This window comes from Pelodiscus sinensis, chromosome 9, assembly GCF_052426305.1.
Source record: "Pelodiscus sinensis isolate ZL-2025 chromosome 9, ASM5242630v1, whole genome shotgun sequence".
NCBI classification, from domain to species: Eukaryota; Metazoa; Chordata; order Testudines; family Trionychidae; genus Pelodiscus; species Pelodiscus sinensis.
Window position 1 is genome coordinate 18,329,192 of NC_143060.1, and position 26,321 is coordinate 18,355,512.

Genomic DNA, 26,321 nt, shown 5'->3' on the forward strand with positions numbered 1-26,321 from the left:
AACAACAACACAAAACATGCCAGGAAAAAGATTGTTGAGCAACAAAAAGGCCCTTCAGAGGAGTTAAGCAAAAAAACCAAAACAAAAAATATGCTCAACAAAATTTTTTCTGGCTCGCAGAGTGGGGGCAGAGCAGAGAAGGCTCCCCTGCCCCCAAGCTTTAATTGGCCAGGGGGCGGGGGAGTGTGCGAAGCCTCCTCCTACACTGCCAGGAACACATGGTGTTTTGAAGTGCCTCACGCTGCTTGCAGGGCAGGGGGGAGAGCGAAGGAGGCGTCACACGCTCCCCTGCCCCCAGGGCAATCAGGGCATGGGGGCGGGGGAACTGCATGAAGCTTCCTTCACCGTGCCCTGGCCCTGCAAGGAACCCGCGGCACTTCAAAGCACTACATGCTCCTCACAGGGTGGGAGGAGGCTTCCGGCACTCCTCTGCCCCAGGCCCTGATTGGCCTGGGTGTGGGGGAGCGTGCCAAGCCTCTTCCATGGCATGGGCGCCTAGTGGGAAGGGGGACAAAGGGGCTCCCCCACCCCCAAGCCAATCATGGTCTGGGGGTTGAGTAGCCCTGCCCCATCCTATTTAGGCTCTGCCACTTCCTGTTTATGACCCGCCTCTTTTGGGATGGCCATGGGCTACTTCAAAAATTTTTGAAGTGGCCTCCGGGGCAAAAATTATTGTCCATCTCTGGTATAGATGAACAATGTACCACTACCTATCTGTCTCTGGTGGCCCTTTGTGTTCATTTCTCATTACTCTTAGTCTTTGAGTTCCTATTCAAAGTCAAGGATACTCCTCTAACCTTCACTTCTGAAAACATCTCTTTTATTTTGCTGTGAATGCTGTGGGTCTGCCTCATGGAGCATAACCGGTAGTGATATTTGGGCAACTCAGCTTATTTTTTAAATTGATTTTGTGTTTGTTTAAACCTTGGAGAGTTGGTATAGTATATTGATTACCTTTCAAATTCCAGATCTTGTGTTAGTAATCCTGACATTGTTTAATCGTTTTATAAAGTTTCTCATCATGTATCCATTGGTGACTCCTTGTCTCTAAAAAGGGACTTTGTCATCCCATTGAAATGTGTTGGAGGTAGTGGAGCTCAGAGGTTTTGCCTTGTTTTCTGTAGCCTATATAATTCAGTTTCCCTATAGTAATTAAGAATAAAACTCACCTAAATGCAAAGGGTTCACAAAAGGTACCTTTGTCTGTTTCTGATTCAGCTCCCACTGGAGCCAAGAAGAATTTTCCATTGACTGCAGTGTATGGTGAGGCAATGGATGATTTCACCATTTGTCACAAAGGCCGTGTCCAGACTCAGGGTTTTTTTCGGGAAAAGTAGCCTTTTCCCAAAAAAACTTCCCCTGCGTCCAGACTCAAGCCGCGTTCTTTCGAAATTATTTCGAAAGAACGCGACTTTTCTTTCGATGGCGGTAAACCTCGTTTCACGAGGAAGAACGCCTTCTTTCGAAAGTTCCTCTTTCGAAAGAAGGCGTTCTTCAATGTAAAGAGGCCGTCTTCGAAAGAGAGCATCCAGACTCGCTGGGTGCTCTCTTTCGAAAAAGCGGATTTCTCTTTCGAAAGATCCGCCTGCAGTCTAGACGCGATCTTTTGAAAGAGGCTCTTTCGAAAGATGCTTTCGAAAGAGCCTCTTTCGAAAGAAGCATGCAGTCTAGACGTAGCCAAAGCAAACTAGCTCTCCAGTAATACGTGTGATCTAATTTTCTGTCCCAGCGAAGAATGAAAATAAGTAGAAGAACAAATGCAGGTAAATTCAAATCTGGCTTTATTCACACACAAAAGAGGTAAATTCTTTTTGGGATACAGTAAAATGGGAGATACATGCCTGGGATGATGACCATACAGACTGCTTTTGACTAAGAACCATGAAAGGAAATAAACAGAATTATACAGTAGTGTGAAAACATCTGAATAATGAAAAATAACAAAGGACGGGATCCTGTTTTCCTTACTCCAGCTAAACTCCCACCTAATCCATTGAGAGTTTTCTTAGAGTAAGGACAAGAACATGCTGTCAGTCTTGGAAATGATTTTGATATGCACTGCAAATGCATATTAGATTACAGTAATATGATATAATGTGATTTATAAATAATCCCAAATAATTAGATCAGGATTTGTTTTTCTTTAGAAATAAGAATGAGGAAATTAGCAAACCAGTACGTTTGATTTGTAGTAAGTGCTACTGGATCCATTCTCACTCACTTCAAGCTGCACGCAATGTTAATGGTTATGTACAATCAGGGCCTGATCCCAAGCCCTCTGAAGTCAACAGAAAGGCTCTTCCAATGGAAGAATTCTAACATCAAGATTTGTTAATTTTTCCCTTAATGGGGAAGAGCTAATGAGAATGGAAAGATGTTTGCAGGGATAGGGATTCCTGGCTCAATTCTGCAAGGTGCTGAGTAATTCTTGTGAGATGCTGAGTTCAGTGGGAGTTGAAGGTACTCAGTATCTCACACTGTGTTCTCAGTACCCTCCAGGATGGGACCCTTTGGATGTGGCTTTCACAGAGGAAGTCCCTCTGAGATATAATGTACCTGCTTTGAAAGAGGAAGGGAGCCCTAGCTTCTCTGATGGGAGCAGATCATCCAGGGTATGTGTACACTACAAGGGTATTTCTAAATACGTTTATTTTGGAATAATAACTCCCGAAATAACGATTTTGAAATAGCACGTCCACACTACAGGAAAGCCTTGAAATTAGTCTCAGGCAGTCTTCCCCAATGTGGCATTCCCTCAATTCAGAGCACCAGGAAGCACTAGGGAGTAATTACTTTGAATGGCCCAGGGGAAGAGCTCTTTCATAAAAGCAGCAGTGGAGCATCCACACTACTGCTATTTCGTAATAGCAATTTCAAAATAAGTGTTATTCCTCATGAAATGAGGGTTTAGAGTTTTGAAATAAGAAGCTTATTATTTGGAAATAATTTTGAAAAAACTGGCTTGCTGTGTGGACACTCACCTTATTTTGAAATAATATGTATTATTTCAAAATAATGCTGTAGTGTACACAGGAAAAATCTGTCAACGACATTACTACACAGATTTAATTCTGCTTAGTTTGGTGGGTTCCAAAAGCATGCTGGAAACTGAAAAACAGATGTTTGCCCAAAGGGCACTTTCTGGGTAGAAACTATTATCATCGGAAGAGGCTCTACGGAAAATAAATATGTAACCTTTCAGACAATACTAACCCATCTTTGCAGAGAATATTATGTTATTATATCAAGTAATTTGTCTCCTGTGCTGTGTTTGGATAACCTGATACATCACAATTGTACCTCAGCATCCTATAAACGATATATAGTATATGCCACGGGGCCATGGTTCCTGGTTAATGCAAATTTAATTAGAAAAAATGAGAGCCATATGGTCATTCTGAATACAAGAAAAACAATGTCTGTATATTTGACTCTGGCACACTCATATATATTACTAGAGCATTAATTTTAATTATTGCTTTTGAGCACATAACAACACATCAATAGGATTTGATATTTTTATAGAATCCACCTGATTTGTATTTACTGCAATTATATTGAGTAACCATTCCCTGCTAGCGCATACAGAAGGTGTAATAATAAACAGTAAGATGCAAACTTGCAATATAAATGAGACACATTTTAAATAGTTGTTTAAAAAGAACACTAATATCTAAAATTACAAAAAAGTAAGTATTGCTTTTCTAATGTGCTTTTGTTTTTGTTTTGTTCACCGACGTGACAAAATTATACTGTGAGGCATTAATAGTAGAATTCAGTTTTAAGATCAAGACCAAGTGTGTTAATAAAAGGAAATGCAATAATCTAACTCTCTGAAACAGCATTTGAGTAATTTATGGCACTATGCATAGGGTAAGACTGTAAAAGCAGATTAATGAGGAGAAGTATATATTAGGAATGTATGCAAATAGTTAACATAGTTCTCAGTAAGTATAGAAATCAGCGGTATCAGCTACAATCATTGGCATCTAAATTGGAAGCAGAGTTATGAAAAGAATGAACCTTTTGTTATCCATTCCCCATTCCGACAAATGCTATTTTCCTTTTCCTCTATTTAGACAAAGACCGGCTCTGCTCTGTGTGGGCTTGGAGAAGCTCTGCAATTTCCATGTGGGCAGATTTCAGAGCGATGGACAGAGCAGAACTACCACTCTACATGGAGGAGGGAAAAAAAAGAAAATGAATTGACTATGCAAATCTTTAAAATAAAAAGATGAAGTGGGTTTTACTCATGAAAGCTCATGATATTATATATTTTTTTTAGTCTCTAAGGTGGCATGCTAGTGACAATATTGCCCATGACATCAAAACAGCCTAATCATTTATAGAATCACATCTTTCAAGGCCAGAACGATCACTAGATCATCTAGTTTGGCCTCCTCTATATCACAGGCCATCGATGGCACTCAGCATCCATACACTAAATCCAACCACTAAAATGAGTCCAAAATATTACAGGCCACAAGATACCAGACTATTCTGTGCCACAGGCCCTCCCTGGCCAATGTCATCCCTGAGGCTCTCAAGGAAGGAGAAAATGGTATTCAAATGCCAGAAGTCTCCCCCTTTTGTCTGTCTTCCTGAGAACAGCACCCAACGTAAGGAGATGTGTGTGAATGTGAGCATCGTCTCTGATCAAAGTATCAAAGACTGCCCATCTTAGTTACCAGATCAGCTGCTTTATCTCAGTAAAATGAATAGGAGTTGTAGAAAGAGATTGTTATAACATGTGTGTTTAATTTAAACAAAAGACATTACCTTTGGTGTTCAGCTTTTGGTCATGACTCTGGGCTCTCTGAACTGAAATGAATTTATCAGCATAAAACAGTTCTTGCCAGGTCTAGTTAGTGTTTCTGATGAATCTATCATTGTAGTGCCTTGCCCAGTTTTAGGTGATATTCCCCATTAAATAATGAATTAAGATAAATGTAGAGTGTGCTTGTATTTGTCTCCGTTTGAGTGTATATGGGTAAACTATTGTATATGTGACGGTACAGACACAGGGGCTGTGTCTATACTGCACCCCTTTTCCGGAAAAGGGATGCAGATTAGACACTTCGGAATTGCACACTTGAAAGTAGGAATAAAAAATCCTCTGGAAAAGGGCTTATTTTCCAGAGAATCGCGTCTAGACTGGCGCTTTTCTCTGGCTTATCCTGAAGCCGGAAAAAAGCGGCAGCCATGTAAATGCAAATGCCGCGGGGGATATTTAAATCCCCCACGGATTTGCAATTCCGACTCGTCTCATTAGCATCCCTTTTCCAGAAAGGGATGCCAATGTAGACGTAGCGAGGCTGAATATATAGATCAGTCTACTGTATTAATCTCATATAGCTAGGCCTGCCCTTATGTTCCTGTCTACTCTTCCATCCTCATCTTAAAACTATGTTGCTCTGTGGTAATGAAGGCTGTGAAATTCATCCTGGATAATCAGTGGGAGTCATTGAAGAGATATTGTATGATCCCCCTGCTTACACACAAACCAAACCAAATTACTGAGAAATTCCACACGTCCAGCCACTGTATATAGCTCCTCAGAAACTTCAACAGTTAATTGGCACTCTAGTGTCCTGCTGGCTTGCGACTGGTCTGGCTTTTAAACATTTAATTGTGTTTATGTAAATAACATTGTTCAGTCCTTGTCACAATACCAAAAGCTATTTGTCAGTAAATGTATAAGCAATGCTTCTTTTGTGTTTCACATGGGAAATATGACAACAAGGCAGCTGGTACAAGGAGCAGCATTGTGATGGATGTGGATTGATTTGTGGGGGGGAGGAGAAGGAGGCTCCAGTAAGTGACTAGTTTCACATCAGTCATCATTCAGATTAAAACCTTCAAATAACATTACTGTGCAGCACATCTTTATCCCTCACTAGCAAAATTTGCTGTCTAATTTCATTAAACAGAGGGAAAGAAGCAGGTGCAGATCTGTAATCTTCCTAGTACCACAGGCATGCAGAAAGCTAAGTTATTTCCTCAAAAGGTCATCTTAAGAACATTTCTTTTCCTGTTTTCACATTACAAAGTGCCCAAGTAAGACTATGATTTAGACAAGCTGTAAATAAAAATTTCTGTCTTAGAATTAACTGCTAGTTGTTCACTCGAGGGGGTCTCCAAATCTTCCTTAACAAAATAAGATAATCAGTAGTCCTGTGGCACCTTAGAGACTAATATATATATATAATAGTATCATGAGCTTTCATGGGTAAAACCCACTTCTTCAGATGAGCTGATATCTTGGTTTCTGTTATTTCCATTCCAGCTCATCTGATGAAGTGGGTTTACCTATGAAAGCTCATGATATTATATATTTTTGTTAGTCTCTAAGGTGCTATTGGTTGTTTTTAAATAAGATAGAGATTTCACAAAATTGTGCTGCTATTGCGACTATACTCCCAAGGCTGCAATGAGATTTTTAAATGTGCTAGTGTGATCTTTGCCAAGGCAGTAATTTTCTTTGCATCCAGATGATCTATTTAACCTGTGAGAAGGAAGGACATGGAAAATTTGGTATATGCTGCTGACTGGGCTTTTGTTGCAAGGCTCTCTCTTGACAAGATCTTAAGGGCTCACTTCTGCCTTTCAGACACATTGGTGCAACTCTCGGTCATTTAAATCTATGTACCCAAAGGGCAGAACTGGGCCCGGATGTGTTTTTCAAAACAGAAGAATCACTTCATGTTTTGGTGACTGCTGCCTGGACATACAGCATGCCATTTAGCATGAATGTTAGCCTATTCAAGGGATTAGTAGAAAAACGCCGTGGCTTCATCTGGCCCAGGGTTTCACCCTATATAGTAACAGGTTTTAATACATCTTGAGCAAAAAATTTTCAGCAAGGTTGGTTTCCCTTGTCTGAGTGTAACTTGCACTTACACAAATTTGTATCCATATTTTTGCACCCAGAAGTAAATGTATTTGTACCTCTAATTTGGCAGCAGGGGCACTACATTATGTTGGCTAAAAGCTGAATATTTCACTTCTAAAAAGCAAGGTGTGGCCTGTTCTTTAGTAAAAATGTACCCCTTTGTAGATGTGCAAGAGTTCTTTCCACTAGAGCTGAGAAGATCATTCCAGAAATACCGAACATCCCATACGTTGACATCCATAGGAACTGTAAGTACTCAGGGCTGTGGAGTATCAGACCACTATGCCTAAATACTAGAGCAGATCAAAAAAGGAGAGAGTTTTTCACCGGAAGTGTTCATTTTGGGCAGAAACACCAAAATATTCTGGCCAAAAACTACAATATTTGAATTGAAAATGCTGCTCTGATATTTGTGGGAGTTGTAGTTCCAAGTGATTAAGCTCCAAATTTTAATTGCTGGATGGGCTCTCTGGATGGCCTACACCTCCCATGATGAGTAACAGTCTCACTGCCTGGTGCAACATGGACGATTGTGAGGGACCAGTGTGAGTCTCTATGTAACTGAGTTCAACGAGGTGAATGTGTAACCAGGCAATGGATCACTTGATCGGGGATTTGATGTCACTGAAGAGCCCTGGGGTAGTTTGGGGACTGGAACCCTATAAAAGGGAGGCTCGCTGGCTGTTACAAATGGCAGGATGGCATTCGGAGGAAGAAAGTGTTTTTTTTCAGTGGTGACCCCCTGTAGTTGAATGGGGGGTACATGCCATTACTTGACTCTGATTGATGCAATTGCTTTCAATGGCTCTTTCAAGTGGAGAACTGGCCAATGTGCGTGTATGTGCCAAGTTTTTATATAAAACTAATGAAGCTGTGGTCTATAAATGATATTTTTATGTGGTTTGAGCACTAAATCATAATGCTGGAATACAGCCCTAGAGTGGAACTTTCACATTATTTTCAATTTAATTATCTGGTAAATATCAAAGGGGCATGTAATATCATTTGTAACCTGCTTGTCGATCACAACCCACAGTGCCAAATGCAGAGGGCTGTATCCTGGTATACTGAATGTATAAACAGGACTCTCAAACTCCTGCTGCCACAGGGAGTGTGTTGCGGGGGAGGGGGGTGTCTGCATGTGACTGCTGCCACCATGCGGTGCCAGGCCTCTCCGGTGATCTATAAAGCCATGTCCTTAGGGACAGGGTGACAGGAAAGGAGAGGATAGGGCAATAGCAGGAAGGGGTGGGGCTTGTGGGCTGGTAACAGATAGCCCCCTCTCAGCCCACCTGAAGTCCTGGGCTAGATCACGCAATCACTCTGGCTAGAGATGGCCCACAGGCTGGGAGCTTGAGATCCCCAGTGTACAAAATAAGAAACATCTTGAGGTTCAAGCTGCGTGAGTGCAACCCAAGTGTTACCTTTTTATGGTATTTTAAAGAGATCAGGACCTGTGCTGGAATCATTCTCCTCTCGCTCACACTTTTTCATATACAGGCCGTCTTCACTGTAAGTCCAAGATATGTTCCAAAAAACTTGGTTTTATAGCAAAATAAATTAAAGTGGGGAATTTTTTTTCTCAGGCTGACTTCCATTTGCTCAAATTGGGGGGATTTTTTGGCATGGCTTAAGAGTGCAGAACGAATGTATGCCGTAGTGACTTATAGTGGGGACATCCTGTACCAAACCTCCAGCACCGTATGCAGCTGTAGTTCTTTCTTCTTGTACTTACGTGTTCACCATATTGGATAGTGACCCCTGTCTTAAGTGAATGCTCAACAAACTGAAAAAAATATTTTTTGCTTAATGACACTGACCTCCTACAGATGCTGGGGTACAACTATAGTTAGTATATTTGGGGCTACACCGAAAGTGGTCTATGAAGGCAGGAGCTTCTCTGTTAAAGCAGGTTTCATTGCACTTCTAAGTAGGCAATTTGTGCAGCTTGGTTTGGAATTGATAAATGAGTTAAAACTCAGGTTAATTAATCCTTCAAATCTTTAAAACTGATCCAGTCCCCTTTGTTTGTGAAACAGTCAAGGAACAGAGCCAAAGCCCACTTATTAACATGTTGGATAAGGGAGAAACAAAAGTATCTAGTTTCTGCTCCTGTCCTGTTCTAAGGCCATGTGGTTTATTTAAACATCCACTAACTGTCTCCTGGCAGTGACTATGTGAACACACACATTTTTTACAGTACATGCTCCAATGGCCGGTTTCCCTTACCTTGTCCTTTAAGGCAGTGTTACAACCAGGGTGAGCCAGAAGAAGCTTCGCGATCTCAGCGTTATCGTGATGACAGGCAACCATCAGTGCAGAAGTCCCATTATCATCCTGCAGGTTTATGTCAGCCTTGCAAGACAACAAGGCTCTCACCATATCTCCCCTGTCATGGCTGACACCTAACATTAAGGCTGTTTGGCCTCCCTGGAAATATTGCAAGACAGACCAAACATAATGACATACATTCTCTTGGTGGGTAACTTATTTGCACAATCTAAGCATTCAAATAGCATAGCAGCCTTGTTTGGAACACGGGTAGCCCTACAGCAGATGCTGTAACAAATCTATGGGGTGATTCTTCTATGGATCCTCAGAACTTCATTGTGAGAGCATGACTAAAGCTCACTTGTGTGTGTCCTAAAAGAGAAGGCCCTGCCACTGGTGCTATTGGAGATTATCTGTTAGCTATTAGCTGTATCGGGCTAATGACATGCAGTTGAGCACTTCTAGGTCCATCTTGTAATAAGAGGTGGTAGACATTTAGGCTATGTCTACACTGGCACCCTTTTCCAGAAATGCTTAAAACAGAACAGTTTTCCGTTATAAGTATTTCCGGAAAAAGCGCATCTACATTGGCAGGATGCTTTTCCGGAAAAGCACTTTTTCCGGAAAAGCGTCCATGGCCAATGTAGACGCGCTTTTCCGGAAAAAAGCCCCGATCGTCATTTTCACGATTGGGGCTTTTTTGCAGAAAAGACTCCTGTGCTGTCTACACTGGCCCTTTTCCGGAACAGTTTTTCTGGAAAAGGACTTTTGCCTGAACGGGAGCAGCATAGTTTTTCCAGAAAAACACTTACAATTTTACAGTAGATCGTCATTGCTTTTCTGGAAAAGTAAGCGACCAGTGTAGGCAGCTGACAAGTTATTCCGGAAAAGCAGCCGCTTTTCCAGAATAAGTGACCCAGTGTAGACACAGCCTTACACTACCCCTGTCAGTACCACTTTGTCTGAGGTAGGAAATTTGGAAGCAAATTACAGAGGGAACTCTCACCTTGACATGTGTCAAAGGCTCCCTAGTAGCCTAAATCTTCTGGCCCTGGCCAAGCTGGCCATTTCTTTTGTTTTTATTGTCCATGTAATATAAAGCTATCACTGCTTGTAACAGCAAAGTAAACTAGTGAAACTTAGAGAGGTTGCCCTTTACACAAAGGTCCTTAGAGGTTCATTTATAACCACACTCGTGCTGCCTTTGTACTGCCAGAAGAAAAAGAACAAAAATTCCAGAGTGGTGAAAAGGAACCTTAGCGTAAATGAGAATTGGGCCCAGAAAAGTTCACGCAACGATCACTAAATAATCCTGTGTAGAGACGTTGTCTCAAAAATATTTATTCTGTGGTGTTCACCCCTACACAATTCCCCCTCCCCATAGTGGTTCACATTCTGGGTTCTTTATGTTAAATTTACTTCACCTTAATTTCTTAGACTCTTATTTCATTGTTTAGCAAGCAGTTGGGAGTCCGAAAAAGCTAATGAGTTCCTAGGCAACCTTGCTCAATTTTCATCAGGGCCTGCAAGGTTCTGGGTCCCATTCCCGCCCGCATGGTAGCTGAGGGCACTTACTGCATGTGGGAGATAATTCAGTACAGTGCAGGATCAGGCCCTCTCAGTTTTCCTTCAATTATGTTAATTAGCAACTGACTGATTGTTTGACACTTGTGCATAAGAGCGTAGATTGAGAAGCCGCCCTGAGGCAGGCAAAGTCCAGAGGATTTTCGTCACCGTGGTCTGCAATTTGGCTGAATATGCTGCTTTTAACTTTCTAAACTGGTAACTTCAATACAATATACACATTAACACATATAATCTTGCTTCTCAATGTCCTGCTGTAGTGCTTAAATTATTCTCCCTATAAAGACCTTTAAGGGGACATAATTATGAAGGAAATAAATTCTGAGGAGTATTAAACATGTTTATTTGCGCTTGCTGAATTAGCATATAAAAGGTTCTATCATGCAGCATCTTTATAAGGCTAGGTCATATATGTGCTGAGACTTTATTAATTACACCATAAATACATCCCAAAGTCATTTTGTTTGGCCAGATCTTTCATTCCTTTATTCATGCTGAACTCACATTGTAAGTAAGTAATAGGAACCATCATGGGCGAACCATGAATCAGGAATCACCAACTGGGGGAGGCAAGCCTCCAGTCCCCCTTCCCTCCCCCCAACCATCAGCCACTTGCCCCAAAGCAGGCAGCCCCAGCACCCCCAGCCCCAGAGTAACAGAAGAGCAGGTGGCACACAGTTGCAGCCCTCTTCTCCCCCAGCCCTGGAGCACCAGGAAGGCAGGCAGCACAGCTGCACCCTCCCCAGTCCCGGATCAATGGGAGAGCAGTGGGAGAATGGGCGGTGCAGCTGCACCCTTCCCAGTAGTGGATCGACAAGAGGGTGGATGGTGCAGCATGAGTTAGAATCACCCCAGAGGGAGACTGGAGCAGCCACACCAATCCGAAACGGGTGTGTGTGTGGCATAGGGGTGGAGTGTGGCCAGGGCATAGCCTCCCCCAGCCTATGCTACCCGCCACCCATGGGAATTGGCCAGTTATGATTATAATTAGGACGGCATGAACTTTGCAGGGTTTGGCTTGTGAATGAGTTTGCTAAATGAATCATGTCATTTGGGCTACGTCTAGACTGCAAGCCTCTTTCGAAAGAGGCTTTTTCGAAAGATGCTTTCGAAAAAGCCTCTTTCAAAAAAGAGCATCTAGACTGCAACCAGTACTTTCAAAAAAGCAAGCCGCCCAGGCAGTCTGGATGCTCTCTTTCGAAAAAGCACAGTTTGCATTACATAGCGCCTTTTTTCGAAAGAGCACTTTCGAAAAAAAGGCGTTATTCCTGTGAAATGAGGAGTATCACCGTCAAAAGAAAAGCCGCGTTCTTTCGATTTAATTTCGAAAGAACACGGCTGTAGTCTAGACGCAGTTGAAGTTTTTTCGAAAAAAAGCTACTTTTTTCGAAAAAACCCTGCAGTCTAGACACAGCCTTGGGGTTGTAAGGGAACTAATCCCTATGGTTCCCATGCATCATCTAGTTCACAGATGTGTACAGAAACAGAATCATAGGGACCTCAAGAGGCCATCTAGTTCAGCCCCTTGTACTCAAGACAAGGCGAAGTATTATCTAGAGTCTCAAACGCCCAGGCCATGGGCCAGCCCTGGCTGGAGCGATTATGCAGTCCAGTCCAGGACTCCCAGCAGGCCGGGTCTATCAGTTACCAGACCCCAAGCCCTTCCCCTTCCCACTATCAGCCCACTCTCTCACTGCCATAACACCACATCCCCTGAGGACACGGCTTCAGGGATCACCTGTGGGGCGGGTTCTGGGGGCCTGGCAGAGCAGCAGCAGTCATGCCCCCCCCCCATCCACTCACAGCAGTGACAGGAGCAATGGGAGAAGCGGAGTGCACTGGGCCCCCTGGTGCACTCTTCTTCTCTGCAGCTCCTGCTGCAGTGGGGAGCATAGTGTGTGTGTACAACCATAGCCGGCTTGCGGTGCCAGCCTTCTCTCCCCCGAGTCCTGAAGCTGTGTCCTCAGGGCTGAGCTATGTCAGGAAGGGGTGGAGTTTGGGGGCCAGTAATGGACAGACCCCACCCGGCTGGGAGTCCGGGGCCAGATTGTGCAATTGCTCTAGCCAGGACTGGCCTGCAGCCCAGGAGTTTGAGACCCCTGATCTAGACCATCCCTGATAGGTGTTTGTCTGACCTTGCTCTTTAAAATAACCAATGATGGAGAATGCACAACCTCCTCGGGCAGAGTGCTTAGCTACTGACAGGATGTTTTCCCTAATATCCAACCTAAGTCATCCTTGTTACAACATAAGATCATTGCTTCTTGTCCGCTTCTCAGAGGTTAAGGAGAACATTTTTGTCTCCCACCTCTTTGTAACAATCTTTTCTGTGATTGAAAACTGTTACAGTATATCTACATTGCATTCCTCTTCCGAGAGAAATGCAAATGCAGACACCCGAAATTGCAAATGAAGTGCGGATTTGAATTTCCCATGTTTCATTTGCATAATCGCGGACTGCCACTTTTCCGGAATAGGGTCTTTCAAGACAACAAACATGGTTCCCACGGGGTTATTTCGAGAGAAAACCCTTCTTTCGAAATCATCCTTAAACCAGGAGTAAGGATTGTTTCGAAGGAAGGGTTTTCTCTCGAAATAACCCCGCGGAGACCGTGTTTGTTCTATCGAAAGACACTATTCCAGAAAAGCGGCAGTCCACGATTATGCAAATGAAGCGTGGGAAATTCAAATCCGCACTTCATTTGCAATTTCGGGTGTCTGTATTTGCATTCCTCTCTCAGAAGACGAAAGCAATATAGACATACCCTTAGTATTTTCATCTCTGTTATCTCTCTTCCAGATTAAACAAACTCATTTTTTCAATCTTCTCCATAGGTCATGTTCTATAGACCTTTAGTCATTTTTGTTGCTCTTCTCTTGACAGTCTCCAACTTGTCCACATCTTTCCTAAAATATGGTGCCCAGAACTGGACACAACACACCAGCTGAGTCTGATCAGTGCAGAGTATAGCGGAAGAATTATGTCACAATGTCTTGCTTACAATGTTTCTGCTAATACATCTCAGAATGCTGTTTGCTTTTTTTTTTTTTTTTAACGGAGTTACACTGTTGATTCATATTTATTTGTTGTCTACTGTCACCCACAGATCCCTTTCTGATGTATTTCTTACTAGGCAGTCATTTTCTTTAAGTGTGCAACTGATTATTCCTCCCTAAGTAGAATACTTTGCATTTGCCCTGATTGAATTTCATCCTATTTACCTCAGGCCATTTCTCCAGTTTGTCCCAATCAATTTAAATTTTAATCCTTCCCTCAAAGCACATGCAACCTCTCTCAGCTTGGTATCATCCACAAACCTTATGGCTGTGTCTACACTGGCACCCTTTTCCGGAAAAGGGATGCTAATGAGACACTTCGGAATTGCAAATGCTGCGGAAGTTTAAATATCCCCCGCGGCATTTGCATGAACATGGCTGCCACTTTTTTCCGGCTCGGGGTTTTGCCGGAAAAAAGCGCCAGTCTAGACGGGATCTTGCGGAAAATAAGCCCTTTTCCGGAAGATCCCTTATTCCTACTTGAATCCCCCGCGGCATTTGCAATTCCGAAGTGTCTCATTAGCATCCCTTTTCTGGAAAAGGGTGCCAGTGTAGACACAGCCATAAGGTTTGTGGATGATACCAAGCTGAGAGAGGTTGCATGTGCTTTGAGGGAAGGATTAAAATTTAAAATGATTGGGACAAACTGGAGAAATGGCCTGAGGTAAATAGGATGAAATTCAATAAGGGCAAATGCAAAGTATTCTACTTAGGGAGGAATAATCAGTTGCACACTTAAAGATAGGATAACGAGCCTTGTGGATAAGGGAGAAGCGGTGGATGTCATATACCTAGACTTTAGTAAGGCATTTGATACGGTCTCGCATGATATTCTTATTGATAAACTAGGCAAATATAACTTAGATAGGGCCACGATAAGGTGGGTGCATAATTGGCTGGATAACCGTAGTCAGAGAGTTGTTGTTAACGGTGCTAAATCCTGCTGGAAAGGGATAACAAGTGGAGTTCTGCAAGGATCTGTTTTGGGACCCCTACTGTTCAATATCTTCATAAATGATGTAGATATTGGGATAGAGAGTACGCTTATTAAGTTTGCAGATGATACCAAACTGGGTGGGGTTGCAACTTCTTTGGAGGATAGGGACATAATTCAAAATGACCTTAGCAAGTTAGAGAAATGGTCAGAGGTAAACAGGATGAAGTTTAATAAAGAGAAATGCAAAGTGCTCCACTTAGGAAGGAACAATCAGTTCCATACATACAAGATGGGAAGCGACTGTCTAGGAAGGAGCATGGCGGAAAGAGATCTAGGGGTCATAGTGGACCACAAGTTGAATATGAGTCAACAGTGTGATGCTGTTGCAAAAAAAGCAAATATGATTCTAGGTTGTATCAACAGGTGTGTTGTAAGCAAAACTCGTGAAGTCATTCTGCCGCTCTACTCTGCACTAGTTAGGCCTCAGCTGGAGTACTGTGTCCAGTTCTGGGCGCCACATTTCAAGAAAGATGTGGAGAAATTGGAAAGGGTACAGAGAAGAGCGACAAGAATGATTAAAGGTCTAGAGAACTTGACCTATGAAGCCAGGCTTCATGAACTGGGCTTGTTTAGTTTGGAAAAAAGAAGATTAAGGGGGGACATGATAGCGGTTTTCAAATATCTAAAAGGGTGTCACAAGGAGGAAGGAGAAAAATTGTTCCTCTTGGTTTCTGAGGACAGGACAAGGAGTAATGGGCTTAAAGTGCAGCAAGGGAGGTTTAGATTGGACATTAGGAAAAAATTCCTAACTGTCAGGGTGGTCAAATATTGGAATAAATTGCCAAGGGAGGTGGTGGAATCTCCCTCTCTGGAGATATTTAAGAACAGGTTAGATAGACATCTGTCAGGGATGGTGTAGATGGAGCTTGGTCCTGCCTTGAGTGCGGGGGGCTGGATTCGATGACCTCTCGAGGTCCCTTTCAGTCCTATGATTCTATGATTAGCATCCCTTTTCCGGAAAAGGGTGCCAATGTAGACACAGCCTGTAAGTGTATGCTCTATGCCATTATCTAAGTCAATATTGAACAGAATCAGACCCAGAAACAATACCTGCAGGACCCCCACACTCTTCCAGCTTCATTGTGAATCACTGGTAACTACTCTCAGAAACAGTTTTCCAGCTAGGTATACACCTCATCTGGGTTGTATTTCCCTAGTTTGTTTATGAAAAAGTCAAGTGAGACAATATCAAAAGCCTTACTAAAGCCAAGATGTAACCATATCTACCAGTTCCCCCTGTTCACAAGGCTCAATATCCTGTCAAAGAAAGCTGTTAGGTTGGTTTGACATGCTCTATTGACAAATCCATGCTGACTGTTACTTATTACCTTATTATCTTCTACCTGATTGCAAATTGATTATTGGCTCCTTTATCTTTTCAAGCCTTTGTTCATTTGTACAAACAAACAAGGACTGTTGATGATTGTTATGTACCTGACTTGCCCGTATGTTTACGTTCCCTTCTTTCAACAACTTTAAGACCACCTCCATGTCTTCATCATTCTCTGCCGATGCCAGGGGTGTGATCATCACCGCTGTGTACCCCGCTTTATTTTGATGGTCCACATCACAAACACCTAAAGATGGGGATGGGAGGGAAGGTCAATTTACAGATAGTACAGAGTTTACAAATATAGCCAAAACACAATACACGACGTAGCCAAAACACAATACACTATTTACAGCGAGATAACACTACCTTTGGGGAAATCTTTAGGTCATTTATAGCCAGTTGCATTGTCCCACGACCTTGCTCTTTTAAACTTTTTTTTTAAATGGATCTCATGTTAATGCTGAGAGCTGAAAGCGAGAGGCCTAAAAATTTGAAGCTATAGCAAAGCCAGTGGTTGATGCTCAAGACTTGAGATACTGATTTTTGCTCTGAGTTCAGTGGCAATCAATTTCAGGTGCATGCAACTCATGCAAACAACACTAAGGATCAGCTCTGGAAACTGTGTGATTACAAAGAAAGTTCTAGAGATCTCAGATGGTCAGAAAAAAGGGAAAGAAGAAAGGAAACATTTGAGGGAAGGAGAGAGAAGGATGGAAGCAAGCTAGCTAGCTAGCATGGTGGAGATACTGAAAGTAAAAAGAAAAGAAGAGTAATAAGAGAAACACTGGAAGAGAAAAGATAATGAAGTAGGGGTATTATAGAGCAGAGAAGCAAGTGAAATAAGAGACAACCCGAGTAGAGAAAGAATTTAATTATAGCAATTGAGCCCACAAAAATAGAAATTAGAGGAAAGAAAAGCAGAAAAAATGAGAAGGAAAATATGGCAAATTGGATATTGATTATTTTCCCAGTGAAATTAATAGGAGTTTTTCTACTGACTTCCCTGAGAGCAGAACTAGCCCTGAGATGATCTGTACACCAGAAAAATGAGTACAATATGGAAAAGAAGAGAGACCCACACTATCATGTATGGAAGGAAGAAAATATAATGCAGAGGTAGAGGGGAAAAGTCAGTAGCTAACATGGACAAGCAAAGCAGAAATAAAAAAGAAGAGAGGGTGTGCGGCCCCTACTGGATGAAGGAGGTAACCTAGTGACAGATGATGTAGGGAAAGCTGAAGTACTCAATGCTTTCCTTGCCTCTGTATTCACGGACAAGGTGGGCTCCCGGACTAATGCGCTAAGTGACGCAAGATGGGATGAAGATGGACAGTCCTTGGTGGGTAAAGAACAGGTTAGGAACTATTTAGAAACTTACACAAATCCATGGGTCTGGACTTAATGCATCCAAGAGTACTGAGGGAGTTGGCAAATGTCATTCAGGAGCCTTTGGCCATTATCTTTGAAAAGTCGTGGAGGTCGGGAGAAATCCTGGATGATTGGGAAAAGGCAAATGTAGTGCCCATCTTCAAAAAAAGGAAGAAGGACGATCCAGGGAACTATAGGCCGGTCAGTCTTACCTCGGTTCCTGGAAAAATCATGGAAGAGATCCTTAAGGAATCCATTTTGAGGCACTTGGAAGAGAGGAAAGTGATTAGGAGTAGTCAGCATGGATTCACAAAGGAAAGTCGTGCCTGACCAATCTGATGAGCTTCTATGATGAGGTAACTAGCTCTGTGGACATGGGAAAGTCAGTGGATGTGATATACCTTGACTTTAGCAAGGCTTTTGATACGGTCTCCCACAATATTCTTGCCAGCAAGTTAAGGGAATGTGAATTGGATAAATGGACAGTAAGATGGATAGAAAGATGGCTAGAAGGCCGGGACCAGCGGGTAGTGATCAATGACTCGATGTCAGGATGGCGGTCGGTTTCTAGCGGAGTGCCCCAAGGTTCGGTTCTAGGACCGGTTTTGTTCAATATCTTTATTAATGACCTGGATGAGGGGATGGATTGCACCCTCAGCAAGTTTGCAGATGACACTAAGCTAGGGGGAGAGGTAGATAAGCTTGAGGGCAGAGATAGGGTCCAGAGTGGCATAGACAAATTGGAGGATTGGGCCACAAGAAATCTGATGAGGATAAGCAAGGGCAAGTGCAGAGTCCTGCACTTGAGATGGAAGAATCCCAAGCATTGTTACTGGCTGGGGACTGTCGAAGCAAAGACTTTACTCAGTTTTAGGCGGCTAAACAAACAGCTTTATTGATCAGTAAAGTCAAGTGAGCCAAATGTGGTCCCAGCAGAGCCGGGCCCAGTAAGACTGGCTAATACAATCAATCCTAGTATCTTTATACCCTTAACCAGTCTGACGTCAGGGCATCCAATTACAGAAATCATCAATTAAATTAGGAAAAACAAAGCCTTATCAACAAGATGGTGGACAGGTACGAGGGAGTACCTCTCCTGTCTGAACCAGCCCAATTAACACATTCCAATAGCCCGTCTTGTAGGCCTCTTCTCACATCGTGACAGAAAGTTCACTCTGGTCTATGTGCAAGAGGGAAAAGCTGAAATAGTTTCTGTTATACAAGATGGCTTCTAGTTAAATATGAAAGGGTTTCTACAGTTTCTATGGGACCAACCAGCTAAGTAGTAGTTCTGCAGAAAAGGACCCGGGGGTTACAGTGGATGAAAAGCTGGATATGAATCAACAGTGTGACCTTGTAGCCAAGAAGGCTAATGGCATATTAGGTTGCATTAAGAGGAGCATTGCCAGCAGATCCAGAGATGTGATTATTCCCCTTTATTCGGCTCTGGTGAGGCCACATCTGGAGTATTGTGTCCAGTTCTGGGCCCCCCACTACAAAAAGGATGTGGACGCATTGGAGAGGGTCCAGCGGAGGGCAACCAAAATGATTAGGGGGCTGGAGCATATGACTTATGAGGAGAGGCTGAGGGAGTTGGGTCTATTTAGTCTGCAGAAGCGAAGAGTGAGGGGGGATTTGATAGCAGCCTTCAACTTCCTGAAGGGAGGTTCCAAAGAGGCTGGAGAAAGGCTGTTCTCAGTAGTGACAGATGGCAGAACAAGGAGCAATGGTCTCAAGTTGAGGTGGGAGAGGTCCAGGTTGGATATTAGGAAAAACTATTTCACTAGGAGGGTGGTGAAGCACTGGAATGGGTTACCTAGGGAAGTAGTGGAGTCTCTATTCCTAGAGGTGTTAAAGTCTCGGCTTGACAAAGCCCTGGCTGGGTTGATTTAGTTGGGATTGGTCCTGCCTAGAGCAGGGGGCTGGACTTGATGACCTTCTGAGGTCTCTTCCAGCTCTATGGTTCTATGATTCTATGATTCTAAGAAAAGCAGAGTATCAATATGAAAAGATGTGAGTATTACTTAAAATTTAAGAGATGACTGTAGCAGTTCTCATTCAGGCTGGAATGACCAATTGCTTGGTCAGTGGCCTAACAAAGGAGTTGTGTTTTGAGGCAAGTCCATGAGTGAATTAGGAACTGCTCCTGCTCCCAGTAAAAAAAAAAAAAAAGCAAATATTCTATTGATTTCAATTGGCATTAAGTCCCTAATTACCTTTAAGGAACTGGGCCCAAATGATTTCAAGTCTGAGTAAACTGGCTGTAAATACAGAGTCCTTGGATGTTACATATTGCTCAGATACTTGGAATTTTATTCCTAAGCATTTTGAACAAAATGGCACTCTCCTAATGCCATCATTGCTTTGCTTTGTATGGGTGAAATTTGCCCTTGTGCAACAGGCCAGTTTCAGATCTATGAACCCTTGTTTAAGTTCTCAGAATAGGACCTAAGTGGTACAGCAGAGGAATGAATTTTACCCAATGTGCATCCTAAATCTGATCTTCTTAGGTTGCTCCTGTAATTAAGTTTTACTAATGTCAACATTACGGGGCAAATATAGCTATAGAACAACAGGCTGGATTCTGACCCTTTGCTTGCACAGCTTCAGGAAACTTGCCAGCCATGGATCTAGATTGGTAGTCATGAAATGCTAACCTGAAAGACCACAGCTTGCTTTTCACAGGGGCTATGTCTAGACTGGCCAGTTTTTCCAGAAAATCAGCTGTTTTTCCAGAAAAACTTGCCAGCTGACTACACTGGCCGCTTAAATTTCTGCAAAAGCACTGACTTCCTACTGTAAGAAATCAGTGCTTCTTGTGGAAATACTATTCTGCTCCCGTTCAGGCAAAAGTCCTTTTTGCACAAAGCTTTTGCGCAAAAGGGCCAGTGTAGACAGCTCAGATTTGATTTGTGCAAAAAAGCCCCGATCGTGAAAATGGCTATCGGGGCTTTTTTGCGGAAAAGCGCGTCTAGTTTGGCACGGACGCTTTTCCGCAAAAAGTGCTTTTGCGGAAAAGCGTCTGTGCCAATCTAGACGCTCTGTTCCAAAAATGCTTTTATCGGAAAACTTTTCCGTTAAAAGCATTTCCGGAAAATCATGCCAATCTAGATGCAGCCATGATGTTTTAGGCTGAATTTGTAAGGGTAGGCAGTTGGGGAAATCTTTTGGTCTGTAAACTAAGCAGTTTTGGTATCTGATTGGGAGCTAAACTGGACCCTTCATGTTGCTTTGGTATAGGGGGACCAGATGTCCCAGTATTAGGGGCTTTGTCTTTTATAGGACCCTATTATCAATTCCCATAGACCTTATCACCCCATCCCAATTTCTCAGCCTTGCTATCTTGTAACCCTATTTTGGGGCGTGAACAAATTTGTTTCAAAATGGGAATGAACATTCATAGTAAATGTGTTTCAGTAGTTGCTCTAAATAGAGGCAGCATGCAAACTGTTCTATTCTAATTCTGACCCTTTTATTCACTTGACAAGTCTCCATTCATTTTGTATACAACAAATAGGCTAATTTCATTCAAGAAATACATCACTCCTAGAGTTCCCGGGTGTGCTGTTATATTCTCAGCCTTCTTGTTGACTGTGTCTAAACATTTAAATATTCCCCTTTGAACTTAGTTGCCTTGGGGTATTTTCTAAAAGACTAGCACAAACTTCTCTCAATATTCTGGGGTTGCGCTGGGAAGTTTGTTAAACAATTGGCTTATAGATATGTATGATAATATGCCATTTCCCTAACATTTAACAGATTGTCTTCCCAACCAAGAAAGGCAAAAAGCTTCTTTATTCTGTCTGGAAACTGCCTGCATTTTATCTGATAAAATCTTAGCTGGAAGTTTAATTCTTTGCAGTATGAGCTGAAAGTTCAAGAGTTGAGAATGCAGTTCTTGCTGCTGAGCTAGAGGCCACTGTTAGAATCAAAGGGTCTGCTCTTGCAGACATGAAGTGCTGGACACCCTGTGATTAGCTCCACTGAAATAAGCAATGGGGGGCAAATATTTCAATGTATTTAAGTGTCTGAAGATGCAGATAGACATAGAGTGGGGTTTTAGTGAGAGCTAAATGCCTAGATGCTTTTGAAAGCCCCACTGGGTGTCTATCTGCATCTTCAGGCATCTAAATATCTTTAAAAATCTAGGGCAGGGTTGGGAAATTTTTTTGGGCCAGGGGCCACTGTCCCAAAGAAAAATCATTTGGGGGCCACACACAAGTGAGAAACAAAAACAAAAAAAAAAACCACCCCTCACTGACATGGCCCCTGACTGAGGAGAAAGATGCTCCCCACATTCCCCTTGCACATCAGAGCCTGGTAGAGTTTGTGCGCTCCCGCTCTGCAGTGGAGAGGCTGGAGCACCAGCAAGGGCTCCCCAATGTTAGGAGGGAGTCCTGAGCCTTGGGGGCCAGATCCAAGCAAGCTTGGCGGCTGCATCTGACCCCCGGACCTAAGGTTCCTCACGCATGATCTATGGACCCAATCCAACCCCAACTGAAGCCTACGAAAAGACAATCACTGACTTCAATGTTGCTAGCTCAGCCACATGGTGGGTAGTAAGTTTTCCAGGATTGGGCTCTAAAACCATGAACAACTTTTTAAATCTGAAAAAGACATTTGATGTAATTATGTGAAAAAAATTGCAAGTACCAACCTTTCCCTCCCAACCAAGGAAAAAAATACACGCACACAAGAAAGCATTAGTTCCCACCTGTCTCTAGTAGAAGTTTCACAATCAGAAAGTTTGAATGAGAAACACTGTAATGAAGAGCTGTGTTTCCATTTCCATCCGCCAAGTTTATGATCATCTTCAGTAGCTGGGGATGAATTGCTTTGAATTCTTTGAGATACGCTGCAACAACCTCAGGACTGGAAGATTTCCTACTTGAGACTCGGAACCACTCTTGACAGACAGTGTTTAAGATGTGTCTCTAAAACACCAACATTTCACAGTCACTTTCAGGACCTGACTTTTCACTTAGCTGCAATGATGCTTTTGCGCATTTCCCTACCATAGGTTTGGTCTCGGTTGGTGTTTTTACTTTGTGGCTGGTAAAGAAAACTCTTCATTTATTGACAGAATTAAAACAAAATCTTTAAAAATAGATGTAGATTATAACTGGCTTTTTAGTTTGTTTGTTTTTAATTGAAAAGTGGTTATCCTAAAGGGGATTAAAATGATTAGTTCTATATATGAATACAGTAATATGGGTTCTTTGCCACATGAAAATTTTTTTTCAAGGGCAAGTTATCATTAGATTTTATTTAAAATAAATCTGAGATAATCTTCTATATTCTGTTTTATGTGCCAACTAGAACAACTATATTATTTTTAAACATGTCTATACCAGTCTATCATCTGTATTAAATTATTTAACCAACTTCTATTTGACTATCGCTAGTAATAATAATAACAATAATAAATAATTTTCCTAAATACTCTATAAATCCATGTCTAAACTGGTGGGCTGTACTATGCACCAGCCCTATACCTGGTGCAACCCACACATCTACTGCATGTGGTTCAGTGTCTCAGGTAGTGGCAATTAGACCACTTACAGAGAAAGAGAAAATGAGTTTGCTCTACAGCATTAGCTGACTTAGCTCAAGCTGTAGAGGCTGACTGAGTCAGAGATCCCAGGTTTGGGTCTGCCTGTCAGTATTACACAGGCATGTTTTTTGTGTCTTTCCTCTAGTACATCTGTGCTGTCCATAATTGGCTGGTATGATAGGAGGAGCTGTGCCAGAGTTCTGCAAATTCCCAACCCCTAGGTGCCCACTAGCTGTGGAGGCTGCATCTCCCCAGTTTTACTACCTGCGATGTGGTGATAGCTGGCATGGGCAGCCTTATTGACCTGTGAAGGACAGTAGGATGGGGTAAAACACTGACCTCAACTCTATGTGTACAGAGCAAACAAAGAGCAGCTGGATTTCACAAGCATAGCGAAGAAATTCTTTAGCGTTACATGTGTCTCCTCTAAGAGATTCTGCTTTTGTATGCAAAAAAAGGATTCAGCATTCAGTGTTCCCATTAGGTACTCTCCTGTGTAGAAATTTTCACCATTCTACTTTAAAAAAAATTCTTAATAAGCAAAAGCTAATGAAGCATTGTTGTCTTTCTCCTGAGCCGCCCACAGTCAGTCTATTTGCTGTGTTTCTCTGAGACTCTGTTTACAGGCAGTATCTATAATCACATTTTTGCAAGGGATACCTGTGTCTTCTCACCCTACCCCTGCCTAGAGATCCATTACGCTGCCTTTGCCCTACCTGCAGCCGCTTGGCTAAATAGAGAGGATGAGAAGACGGGGCAATTTCCCCCCCTTCTCCAATGCTCTGCTTGTTAAAGTTAGTACCAGATTCCCTTGCATGGAAATCTGCTTGATGCAGCGGAATGGGGGAGCAGAGCATCCTGGAAGCCTCCTCATTCGGCACCCAGAACTGCTTCAGCTTATGGCCTGGCCTAGGTTAGAGAAATCTAGTTCCCATTTGTATTTTGGCAATGTTGAAGAATGTTTTGCTGCATGACCCAGCATGTGCTTAGTATGCAGGATGGGGTTATGGCAGTTTTTTGTGATTTTATTCCCCTTGCAGTCAAAGCAGGGAAAGATTATGTAAAGGGAGGGATTTTTGTCAGTCAAGCCCAGTTGAACAGAGAAAGCATAGAAAGTTTTCTCCCTTTTTCTATAGGCCATGAATCTAAAACCGAACCTTGGGCTGGTTTTTACTTTCAAAACCAAAACTGGACAACAGACATTACTTTCACCCACCTTTCCTTATAAAGCTGCCCATGGCTTGCTACAGTAACTCTGCAAAGCATTGTCTGGATGGGCTAAACCAGTGATAGGCATCCTAGGCTACTGGGTGGGTCACATGAGTGGCTCTCCTTCATCTGAATGGGCTGCAAGACTGTCATAACCAGGATCGTCTCCCAGGATAGGGTAGTTTTATTAACTGCACTTGTGTGCCTAGAATTTGCGGCGTGTGATGACTAGGGTTACCAGGTAGACCCCACCCAAAATACCAGACATACTTGATTGTGGGGTGGGGGAGGAACCGGCCGGGAGAGGGGCAGGGCTGGCCAGGAGGAAGGGGGGCAGGAGGCAGGGCTGGCAGGGGCTGCAGGGCTGGCTGGGAGGAAGGGGGTGGGAGGTGGGGCTGTAGGGCTTGCTGGGAGGAAGGGGGGGCGGGAGACGGGGCTGTCCTGGAGGGGGGGTAAGGGGCGGCGGTGCTGGCCGGGAGGAAGGGGGGGTAGGAAGCAGAGCTGGAGGGAGATCGGGGGCTGGAGGGGCTGGACGGGAGTAGGGGGGCTAGAGGAAGGGGGGCAGGAAGCAGAGCTTGCGGGGGTGGGGGTGCAGCCACTGGCCAGAGCTGGAGGCCAACAGGCTGCGCTCCCGGCAGGCACTCCCTCTAGTTGCTAGCAGAAGCCGGGTGGGGGCGGGGAGAATGGCTGGGAGCCACTCCCTCCGCCCGGCTTCTGCACGTAACCAGAGGCTCCCAGCTGGGAGGCGGGGCCGCGATTGGTGCTGGGAGCCTCTGGTTGCGTGCAGAAGCCGGGCAGGGGGAGTGGCTGGGAGTTCCAGCCACTCCCCGCCCCGCCTGGCTATTGCACGCAACCATGGGGCTCCCAGCACCAATCACGACCCCGCCTCCCAGTCACTCCCCTGTCCCCGCCAGGCTTCCGTCCAGCACCCAGCTGGAAATTCAGAAAATACCAGACATTGCACGTGTCTGGTATTTTCTGAAATTTTCTACCCAACAGAGGGCGCAAATACCAACTGTCCGGTAGAAAACCAGACACCTGGCAACCTTAGTGATGACTAAACCATAGCAGCTCTTTGACAGGATACAGAGGGAGCGCAGGTTCTCACAGTCAATGTTGTATGCAATCAGCACACACTTCACTTCACTTGCCCTTGCTTTACGTGTGTGCCATTGTAGTAATACTGGTAGGAATAAAACTTAGCAGGTGGAAACCAGCAGAATCTGGCAACCCTGCATATTGCAAAATGTCTTTCAGGCCACACATAGCGCTCCAATGGGCCACACGTTGCCTGCAGGCCACAGGCAGCCCACCACTAATCTAAACACTACAGAGTGGCTACATTTTAAATTCGACTGAAAAATACCAATACCAAATATTTGTCATTGGTGGTCCTTATTTCTGAAAGGTGTTTGCTCAACAACAGGCAACCATCAAGAAAATCTTCTGAGGGTTTGCATCTAAAAAGGAAAACACTCATAAATCCATTGTAAGAGAGAACTAGCATGATCTGAACTGGGAGGATAACTTGCAGATAAAGTCTGTGGCTGAGTCTAGACTGGCATGATTTTGCGGAAATACTTTTAACTGAAAAGTTTTTCCGTTAAAAGTATTTCCGCAAAAGAGCGTCTAGATTGGCACAGATGCTTTTGCGCAAAAGCATCCACGCCCAGTATAGATGCGCTTTCGCGCAAGAAATCTCCAATGGCCATTTTGGCCGTCGGGCTTTCTTGCACAAAAAATTAAGGTGCCTGTCTACACTGGCCCTCTTGCCCAAGTATTCTTGCGCAAGAGGGCTTATCCCTGAGCAGGAGCATCAAAGTATTTGCACAAGAAGCACTGAATTCTTACATTAGAACGTCAGTGCTCTTCCGCAAATTCAAGCAGCCAGTGTAGACAGCTGGCAAGTTTTTGTGCAAAAGCAGTTGCTTTTGCGCAAAATCTAGCCAGTCTAGATGCACCCAGTATCTTTAGGCCCCAATGCTGCAAACAATTATTCATGTTTTTACCTGACTTTGTGGGCATAAAGTTAAGCATATGCATAAGAGTATATAGG

General features: G+C 43.4%; 1 protein-coding gene across 4 annotated transcripts in view; it reads right to left on the reverse strand.

Moving 5' to 3' along the window:
* Positions 1–1,764: 1,764 nt before the first annotated feature.
* Positions 1,765–26,321, reverse strand: part of KANK4 (KN motif and ankyrin repeat domains 4) — a 111,481-nt gene continuing 86,924 nt past the window's right edge. For all 4 annotated transcript variants that reach the window (XM_075936144.2, XM_075936143.2, XM_089780452.1 and 1 more), the window contains 5 exons: positions 25,638–25,725; positions 22,217–22,436; positions 16,236–16,378; positions 9,122–9,322; positions 1,765–4,173 (listed from right to left, as the gene is read on the reverse strand). In XM_075936144.2, coding sequence (XP_075792259.2) covers positions 4,072–4,173; positions 9,122–9,322; positions 16,236–16,378; positions 22,217–22,436; positions 25,638–25,725 — 754 coding nt within the window. In that variant the 3' untranslated portion in view covers positions 1,765–4,071. The remainder of the gene's footprint in view (positions 4,174–9,121; positions 9,323–16,235; positions 16,379–22,216; positions 22,437–25,637; positions 25,726–26,321) is intronic.